The 10,199-nt window shown below is 46.2% G+C and overlaps 1 protein-coding gene across 1 annotated transcript; it reads left to right on the top strand.

The window, feature by feature from the left end:
* The first annotated feature begins 3,419 nt into the window (after nt 1-3,419).
* Nucleotides 3,420-10,151, top strand: znf710a (zinc finger protein 710a). The gene is made up of 5 exons (XM_068722946.1): nt 3,420-3,464; nt 5,511-6,995; nt 7,674-7,865; nt 7,962-8,136; nt 8,559-10,151. The coding sequence occupies exons 1-5, from the start codon at nt 3,420-3,422 to the stop codon at nt 8,726-8,728; spliced, it is 2,067 nt and encodes a 688-aa protein (XP_068579047.1). The 3' UTR covers nt 8,729-10,151.
* Nucleotides 10,152-10,199: the final 48 nt, after the last annotated feature.

Below are 10,199 nucleotides of genomic sequence, written 5' to 3'. Positions count from 1 at the left end.
ACAGCTCCCAGCACACCTCACAGTAAGAAGATGTTGAATTATAGCCATCACCTATAGCACAGCGTCTCACACAGGGCAAACCCGGGCAGTGTGCAGCCTGTCACTGGGCTGGATGAAGAAACAACACTGACAATGTGAGCTCACTAATGTACAGCAAGAGGAGTGGTGTGTGTGTGCGTGTTTGTGTGTGTGTGTGTGTGTGTGTGTGTGTGTGTGTGTAGAGAGAGACTAACCCTACAGATGAGACAGAGTTCCTCCAGTGTGTTGTCAATGTGAGTGCGTACTCATATTTGTTTTAACCAGAAAAAAACGAAAGAAAACAGGGAGTTGTCATCAATGAGTCTTCTGCCGTTTTAAAATTCATTGAGCTTTTCTCAGGGGGAAAACAGACAGCTGATAGCTGAATCTGTCCCCCCCACCCCTCACCCACACACACACACACACACACACACACACACACACACACACACACACACACACACATCCACCTTCTTCCTCACATCTTTCTCTCTTCCTCTTGCTGGAAAAAAAAGTTATAACTTTGACCTATATCACAGAGAGGATGTGACACTGGACTGCATGGTTGTCCTCCTATAGATAAACAACGCAGCGAACCAGGCCGGGGGTTTAAAAAATGGACAAGAAGTCGCTGGTAGAAAGTCATACGGACACCCGTGTCAGAAGTGTGTTGTTTCAGGGCTGTGGGGAACTGAAAGTGTGTTGGTTTCAATGGTGTGTGTGTGTGTGTGTGTGTGTGTGTGTGTGTGTGTGTGTGTGTGTGTGTGTGTGTGTGTTTGTCCCTGATCTCAGACATCAGACAAGTTGCGCACACACAACCACGCACAAAGACACATTTGAAATCCCAGTTGAGGGTTAGTACACTTGAGAGCAGGGCAATGGTTTACTTCCCTTACTCTCTCTCTCTCTCTCTCTCTCTCTCTCTTTCCTCATATGCTTACAGGAACCTGTAAAATCTAAGACCTGAAAGTTTTACGCTTATTATCCACCGTAGCCTTTCCCAGTATGCTGTAACCCCCCCCCCCCACACACACACACACACACACACACACACACACACACACAAATGTACCCAAAGTAAATGGACAAGCAAGCAGGTTTTTTTTTTTTTTTTGCTGTTATGAAGATTCAGGCCTGGAAAGGAGCCAGTGTATTTCTTCCCCAAACTTTTGTTGTCTGTGTCTTTTTCATTTTCCCCATAGGCTAGTTCTGTGTTGTTTTATGTACGTGTCCCTTGTTGTTTCTTCCATGTGGTTTCTTTGTCTTTCAGCCTCTTATCTCTTTGTTTCTTCCCTTGCTCTCCTTCTATTTTCTCTCCCATTCTCTCCCTCGACTTCCTGCTATCTCTCCCCCTCACTCACACCCTCACTCAATCTTTCTCTTTCTCTCTCCCTCCCCTCCCCTCCCTCCCTGCCTCCCTCGCGCTCACTCTCATTCCCTATCTCTCCCTCCTCCCCCCTCCGCTCCCCTTTCTCTCTATCTTTCTCATTCTCGCAGCACTCCCAGCCGCTGATGATTGATCAAGGTTTTCAAGGTTTGCCCTTTCCTGTTATTTAGTAGGAAATGTTTATGCACAGTCCTCAGCCTTACAGTCACAATTGGCATCTGTCCACACAGTGTTTGTCGCGCTCGCCTGCACCTAAACATACATTTCTCAAATGCACTTTTTTTTTCTTCTCCCCACACATTTCCCTGTTTACCAGTTAAAATGGCAAAGGTAAGCTCTGGTATAATGGAATACCTGTCTAATTATCAGGATCATCTTCAGAGCCGACTACTTAAGCACACAACCTGTACTTTGCCTGCAGGTACTCTGCCGCACTGTTTCTCAACACAGCCTGAAAGAAATCTGGAAGTTCAATAGTTAATGTCTTCCCTTGCTGTTTTTCCTTTTCCTCACTCTCTCCGTCTCTCTATCTCCTTTCCTCTCTCCATTCCCTTTGCTCTCCACCCCCCCCTCCCTCCTCCTCCACCTCCTCCTCTTCTTCATTCTGAACCCCCCCCCCACCCCCCACCCCCTCCTTCCTTTTCTCTTTTCTCTTGCTGATGGACTCTTCTTTTTTATTTTCACACTCCACCATCCCCCTTTTTTCTTCTCTCTTTTTCTCTCTCCTTCTTTCCTTTCACTGCATTTTCTTTCAACCCTCTATCTCTCTTCCCATCCCCACCCTCCCACCCTCCACCATCCCCCTCCCCTCTTTCTTTTCTCTCTCTTTTATTCTTTCTTTCTCTTTCTTTTGCCACATCCTTTCTTATGCCTCAGCCCCCCTCCACCCCCCCTCCCCATCTCTCCTTTTCCTTCTTCCTCCTTTTTGCTGCATTCTCTTTCTTCCCTCCCCCACCCGGCTCTCTTTCCTCTCTCCCTTTTTCTTTCTGTCTCTCTCACCCCCCCCCCCACACCCCACCCTCCTCCTCTTCCTCCACTCAGCTTCACTCCCCCTCCCTGTGCTTCTTTCTTCCTTATTCTTTCTCCCCCACGTCTGTCTCCCTCCCTCCCTCTCTCTTAACAGCTTTTCTCTCCTTTCTTTCTCCTTCTTTTTTCTTTTGTCACTCATTTTTTTTTTCTTCTTCTGAATTTCTCAGACAGTATACTTCAGGCTGTCTCAATAGTTAATTAGTTGGAATCTAGAAATAATGGCAGCAAACTACACGGTCTCTGGAAAGTTTAAATTTTAGCATTTCTCAGACATTATCTGTCTGACTGTTTTGCTGCTGACAGACGCACCTCCACCCATACTCTCTCTGAGTGTTTGTGCGTGTTGTGAAAGTGTGTACGTGCCTCTATGTGTGCCTGCATACATACACGTATAGAAACATGTTTGTGCGTGTGTAAATTCACATATATCTGTGTGAGAGGAACTACTGATTAGATTTTATAACTGTTTGTGTGTTTGAGCACACACCCGTAAAAAAGGAAATGCAAAGTATTAAGTGTGATCAAGAAAAGATAGAGCTTGTGTCTCTGTGTGCCTTCAAGAGAAATGTGTGTTGAAGGGTCATGCTGTATTGTATGTAGTGAGAAAGGGAGATAAGATGTGTGTGTGTGTGTGTGTGTGTGTGTGTGTGTGTGTGTGTGTGTGTGTGTGTGTGTGTGTGTGTGTGTGCGTGTGTGTGTGTGTTTGTAAGAGAAAAGAGGAGAGAAAGAGAAGTGAGATGGGAAGGAGAGGGTGGGAGGAAGAGAAAGAAATGGGGTGATGCTGTGTGTGTCTCTCTCTGTCTGTCTGTCTGTGTGTATGTGTGTGTGTGTGTGTGTGTGTGTGTGGTGGTGGTGGGGGGGGGCTAGGCACAGTCAGTTCTGATAACAGCAACAGTAGGAGGAGGATGAGCCGTGGGACCGCCCCACTCTCCCACAGATATAAATAGGAGGTGGATTTTTTTACTCCACTCATTTCTCCTGAAGGATGAGATCCCTGAAACACCTCAAACATCACTCCAGGAACAATGTGGTGAGTTTGTAACCCAAAGATGGAGAAAGATGTGTTGCTGCTAAGGGTTAGGAGGGGGACTGGTGGTTACTTGTTTGGCAGTTTGTTAGTGAGGTATTTACACTCTTGTCTGTGTGTGAAGGGAAGCGACATTACTTTTTACATTCATATTAGTACCGCAGTGAGAACATCTTTTCAAAAAAAGATAAGAGTTGTGTTTCTATCTCTGCCGCACGTTTTCTGCTGCTGCTCTAATTGTTTGTCCTTAGGTGTCTCTCAGATGCAACTTTAAATGTGAAAGTACGTACTCTCGCAATTACTACTCCACCTTCTCTTTCTCCTTGTCATTTGTCTTTTTCTCTTTCATTTTGTCAGCCTTTCATTTTGCTGTGTTTTTTCTTCTTTCTCCGGCTCCCCCTCCTTCCCTCCCTCACTCCTTCCCCTCTCTCTCTCTCTCTCTCTCTCTCTCTCTCTCTCTCTCTCTCTCTCTCTCTCTCTCACTCACTCACTCACTCTGTCTTTCTGTCTCTCTCCGCCCCCCCACCCCCCCCCTCGCACACCCCCTCCCTCTCCTTTTCCTTTCTCTCTTCCCTCCTCTCACATGCTCACTCAATCTCTCCTTCCCCTTCCCTCCCCTCCCTCTCCTCCCCTCTTTCTTTATCTTTCAGCCCCTCCATCTCATTTCTCTCTCTGTCTCCCTCCCTCCACTCCTCCCCCGCCCACAGCTCTTTCTCCTTCTCTCCATACCTCCCTCCCTCCCTCTCTTTTCTCTCACACACACACATGCTTTCAAATACACATCCAGTCTCTTTCCTTTCTTTCTCACAAACACACAGTCTGTCTCTGTCTGACTACTTTAAAAGCAGTAATTATAAATGACGTGGTTATCAGGGCATCCAGGTCTACTCCCCTCTCCCAACACACACACTCACACACACACACACACACACACACACACACACACACACACCTTTATTCCTGCTCTATCTCCTCTTCCTTTCTCCATCCACTCTTTTCTTTTCTATCAGTATTGTGTCAAGAAAGGAAGCAGGTCTTGCTGGTGCGTATGGCAGAGTGAAGACTAATGTGTAGTCTGAAAGAAAGTAGGGGTCAGAGAGCTTCTTTCTATATGTTTTCCTACCACTCCGATCTATGCTGAGAAATAACCTGAAACCATTGGCCGACAATACTCGCTTCTCCTTTACCACAGATAGCCAGTTTGGTTGTACCAAAATTTCTTCCTCACAGTTTCACTGTTCCGCTTTTACAGGCGTCGGGGTAAACATGTGCGTGTGGGTCTGAAACACTTCCGAACTAAACAATTATGTTAGCGAGTCTTATGCATCGGTCTGGAATACAGAATGAGCTCGAAGCTCAATCGAATGTCTGTTATGGATATGAGACTGCCTGCTGGCATATATCATCCTGTTAAGGAAGCCCAGTGTGGCAGGCATTATGAAGTCGGCTACGGCAAGTGCAGAGCCGAGGCGCTCTGGTCCCCATGAATGAGACGGATAGCACTGCGATGAGCTGACTTTGGTCAGCCAGGCTGCCCCGGGACCCCACAGGAAGTGCTGAGGACAGTCCACGGAAGTCAACTTCCTGGCTGGACCTGCATCCCTTGTTGTGTTCTTTATTATTCTAAAGCCTGTCAAGGAAGGAAACGGGGTGCTAACACAGATCTGCCTTATCTCCTCGATCGAATGTTATGTGGATTCAGAGCAAAGAAACAAGGGACAGTATGAATGCAGCTTTCACAGTGTAACCCTGAAAAACATTGTCTTAATACTCTACTGGAGTCCTGGGAGGGCAAGATAGTGTTGCTTCTGGTGACTGTCTGGATTCTTAAAAATTAAATCATATAATTTTAATATTCTGGCAACAAAAAACCTTATGTTTGTACTTATAGAAAGGTTACCAATATCATGAGGCTACAATGGGGAAATGGGGTTATATGAGGAAACATTGTGTCAGGCCGGGTTTGTAACAACGGAGTCATAAAGAAAACACACAGGGAGATATTCTTTCTTCAAGTTCCTTTTTTTAAAACTTGTGTGTTTCTTTCAGGAGGAGGAGAGTAGCCGCTTGGTGCGGACCTACCCAAAGATGACAGAGGGCCACGTGGATGTGGGCACGCAGACGGAACCCGTGGTGGTGCTATCTCTGGCTCAGGCTGCCGTTCTTGGCCTCATCTCTCAGAATGAAATCTTTGGGGCCACGATTGCTCCTAATGGCTTTTACACTGGGGAGCCCAGAGAGTGTGCCCCTCCTCCACCTGAGTCAATGGAGTATGAGTATGCAGATCAGCTAATAGGGGCCAATGGGGACTACCTGGCTGAGCCTGCTGGCGAGACGGAGCCCCAGCCCCACTGCAGTGAGAGAAGAAGGCCCGGGCCCCGCGGGAGGACCAAGAGGCCCAGGAGTGAGGAGGGTCACCCACACAAAGTAACAAGTCCACAGGCTCAGGTTAAAGGTGAACGGCTTGAGTCTGCTACCCCTCCTTCCTGCATTCACATGAACAGCAGGCGAAGTCTCGGCAAGTCCGAGGATCAAGTCAGCCAACGGGGATCTCTGAAAGAGGAGCAAGCCTGCGGAGACTGTCTCTCATGTGCGAGAGAGACGCCCAGGCCGCAAACAGACGGACAACCTGAACAGGAAGAAGAAGAAAACACTGGCAAAGAAAAACAGAAGAAGGAAGAAGATTTGGTGGTGGAGGAGGAAGAAATGGAGGAGGCACTAAACCTCAAGACCAGCGGGGACACTGGCAGTCCTCTGGGGAGCCGCTTTTATGAGTCCAATGAGGTGGCCTACGAGTCCGCTGACATGGCGCTGCCAGGAGAGTATGAGGAGAACGGCCAGGCCATGCTGTGGTCAGACCCAGAGGGCCTTGCCAGGCGAATGCAGATCGACCGGCTGGACATCAACGTACAGATCGACGAGTCTTACTGCGTCGATGTGGGAGAAGGTCTGAAACGCTGGAAGTGCCGCATGTGTGAAAAGTCGTACACATCCAAATATAACCTTGTCACTCATATTCTGGGCCACAACGGAATTAAACCCCATGAATGTCTACACTGTGGAAAGCTCTTTAAGCAGCCAAGCCACCTCCAGACTCACCTGCTCACCCACCAGGGAACCAGACCTCACAAGTGCACAGTTTGTGAGAAGGCCTTCACGCAGACCAGCCACCTGAAGAGGCACATGCTGCAGCATTCGGACGTCAAGCCCTACAGCTGCCGCTTCTGTGGCCGCGGCTTCGCCTACCCCAGCGAGCTGAGGACCCACGAGAACAAACACGAGAACGGTCAGTGCCATGTCTGCACCCAGTGCGGTCTTGAGTTCCCAACCTATGCGCACCTGAAGCGCCACCTGGCCAGCCACCAGGGCCCGACCACATACCAGTGCACAGAGTGCCACAAGTCCTTTGCTTACCGCAGCCAGCTGCAGAACCACTTGATGAAGCATCAGAACGTACGGCCTTACGTTTGCCCCGAGTGCGGCATGGAGTTCGTCCAGATCCACCACCTCCGACAACACGCTCTCACCCACAAGGTACTGGCACCGCACACCCTCACATTCAAGGTACTAAAACCCAGATGTTGGGCCTTTGTCAACCAGTTTATGTGTTCAAAACAAAAACCTCAAAACATACTCAAGATATAAACATATACGTTTGAATTATTTTAGCGTCACTCCTTCAGAGCCCTCTGTATGAATCCTCATAGGAAAATGGGAGGGTATATTGCACACTTGCACCACAGCCTTTCCTCCAAAACCAGTTGCTTTGTAAACATAGCCTTCAAAGGCCTTGAGTTTTTTTTGTTTGGCTCAACCCCCCACTTGCATGTGTTTTGTGTTGTGTGTGATTCGCAGAGCTACTTCCCTTTGTGTCTGATGAATCACCCTGGTCTTTCTCTCCATTTCATTATATAATCTGTTTCATTCTATAGGAAAAAAATATATTTCTTTTCATGCCATTTGCTTTTGTTAAATATTAAAATTAAAGTCAAATAAATGTTGAAACAAGAAAAAAAAGTTAAATCTCTCCATTGTTTGGCTGTTTCCACTCTACTTAGCGGGAGGGCTAATGTAATCTACATGTGTTGGATCAAAAGCCAGAATGCAAATGCTCCTTGTGTGTTTTCCCTCTGTGACTCATTATTTATTTACCTCTAAACCATATATTAAGCCAAATTAATTAAGAGGCCCAAACACTCTTTGTTTCTGCAGGGTATGAAAGAATTCAAGTGTGATGTCTGTGCCAGAGAGTTCACCCTGTCTGCCAACCTGAAGAGACACATGTTGATCCATGCCAGTGTGAGGCCGTTCCAGTGCCACGTCTGTTTCAAGACATTCGTCCAGAAGCAGACCCTTAAAACGCACATGATCGTCCACCTGCCGGTCAAGCCTTTCAAATGCAAGGTGAGTGAAGCCAGTGGCGTTGTACTTCAAGATCACTGGGTCTCACTGCGATTGAGCCAGGAGGGGTACTGACTATAGCTCTCTTTTGTCTCTCAGGTGTGCGGAAAGTCATTTAACAGAATGTACAACCTCCTCGGCCACATGCACCTCCACGCCGGCAGCAAGCCCTTCAAGTGCCCATACTGCTCCAGCAAGTTCAACCTGAAGGGAAACCTCAGCCGACACATGAAAGTCAAACACGGCATCATGGACACCTCAATAGATGGACATGGTGAGTGCCTCCATTGATCGTCAATATATTACACTCTCTGCTAGATGAAACTCCTTGATGATATTCGATGATGGGTTGTGTGTGGCACATTTCCTTGTGGGACTGCTCGGTGGGCTTCATGTCGCATTATTGTCACTCAGTCTGCCCCCAATGCACTTTGACTCAGCATGCACTGTAATCGAGTGGCCAAGTGTTTTGATGTTTCTCTGTCACTCCCTCCCCGTGTGATTAGTAAATATAGCAGTGCCTGGATTAGACATGCTTGTCTCTATCAGTAGAGGCTGATACAGAGGCAGGGGAGGAGAGGCCATGTGTCTTTGGGAAGAGCTGTGTGTGTGTGTGTGTGTGTGTGTGTGTGTGTGTGTGTGTGTGTTGTTGAGGACAGAGTGGGATGATTTTTGTGTATTTGTTTCCTTCATCAGAACCCCCCAAAGACACAGAAGGCCAGGAGGACTACGAAGAGGAGAGCTTTGAATTCAGCGAGCGAGAAAACCGAGCTAACAACAACAACACACCAGACATTGCTAAACTATCTCAAATGGAGTATTACAGCACCTATGGGAAGGGCACGGGGCGCTTCAGTACTGCATGAATTATTGAAATGACCCCAAATTGAATAGAAGTGTGAACTAATGAAAACAAGATTGTTGTTTTGCTTTTAAAAGCATAGTGCTCGGGTTGTTCTTCAAGTGTGTGAAGAAACCCAGCAAACTGCACATTCATATGCACTGGAATCACTCGTAACGCTACGAAATTTGGAAATATATACTTTTTACCTTATTACATATTTTTCATCTCTAAAACACAGCAAATCTACTGAATACATATATTATATTTGAGAAAAGTGGACTGTCTAAAACAGGACCATTTAGGCAAAGTAAATAAATATATATACACAAATACATAGATGTTGTCAGTTGCTTAAAAACAGGAACATCATCTGATCCGAATTTAAAAAGCACATTTTTAGCTACAACCTTTAAAGCATATGACGTTAAACTGCACTTACTCATTCAGACAATCCCGGTCTCTCTCAGTCTGCTGGGGTAAACTAATGTGAAGAGTTAAAGGGAAGAAGTCATTTCACAAGCCAAAGCTTATCAAGTTGCAAAGTTTAATGATTCACTTTGATCTTTACTGTGATAAATTAAATTTGAGGTCTGCAAAATGAGTTATATTCAATTGGATTTGCGATCTGTGTTTAATTGTATATTATTGTACAGAAAGTATCAGTCCTCTTGTATGGTGGCTGGTACTGTAATCAGTGCGTTGCACTGAGAACTACTGTCTATTTTTTAGGTTTTTCATTAACAAGCATCACCCTGTATTGATCTCTAGTCTATGAATGTAATTGTTTCTGTGGAATGTTTAAAGACGCTAATCAAAATACACTTTTTAAAATGGTAGGACCCCTTTACCAAAGAATTGGATCAAATCTTGCAGCTACGGGGACTGCAAGTCTCTTTTCCTTGCCGTTGCGTTGAGCTGGGACATTAGATTTCTCGGGGTCCAATCGCAGGCCTCATGAAATTACATTCAGGTCCCCCCCACCACCCATCTGTAGATCTTCTCTAAAGATTACCACAGAGAACAGACTGTGGCACAGCTTCTCTTTCAACGAGCCTCACCATTTCCTTCCATCCAGGCCTTCACGAGACAAGACTGCAGCATTTTTCAAAGGCAATGCAAACCCTGCATTCATATTGCAGTTCTGTTTTTTTTTTTTATAGATGAATCTCAACAAGAAGTGTCCCAAAAAAACTCAAGACACAAATATTAAGTGCCCCAGTGTGTCTGCAAGAGCATGCCATCCATCATGCTGTACACTGGTCCCGAGTGATGAACGACAACCTCCCAACATGTGACAGGGCCACGGACCTTGTGGAAAATGATTTGGGAAATGCTCAATATATTCAGTTTCCCAGTGCTTAGCTTTTCAAACTTGTAACCTGCAAAACAAGTTATCCATTTGCGATGTTGATAGAGCGCATTTAAAATAAAAATGCTCAATTTTGTGAGTTTTTCAGCTTGTGTGTTCATTCCATCACGGTTTAAGTGACGAT

This window comes from Cebidichthys violaceus, unplaced genomic scaffold (genome assembly GCF_023349555.1).
Source record: "Cebidichthys violaceus isolate CVI_PGR_0920_01 unplaced genomic scaffold, fCebVio1.0.p SCAF_3, whole genome shotgun sequence".
In the NCBI taxonomy this organism is placed as follows: domain Eukaryota; kingdom Metazoa; phylum Chordata; class Actinopteri; order Perciformes; family Stichaeidae; genus Cebidichthys; species Cebidichthys violaceus.
This window is presented reverse-complemented; position numbering and strand designations above follow the sequence as displayed.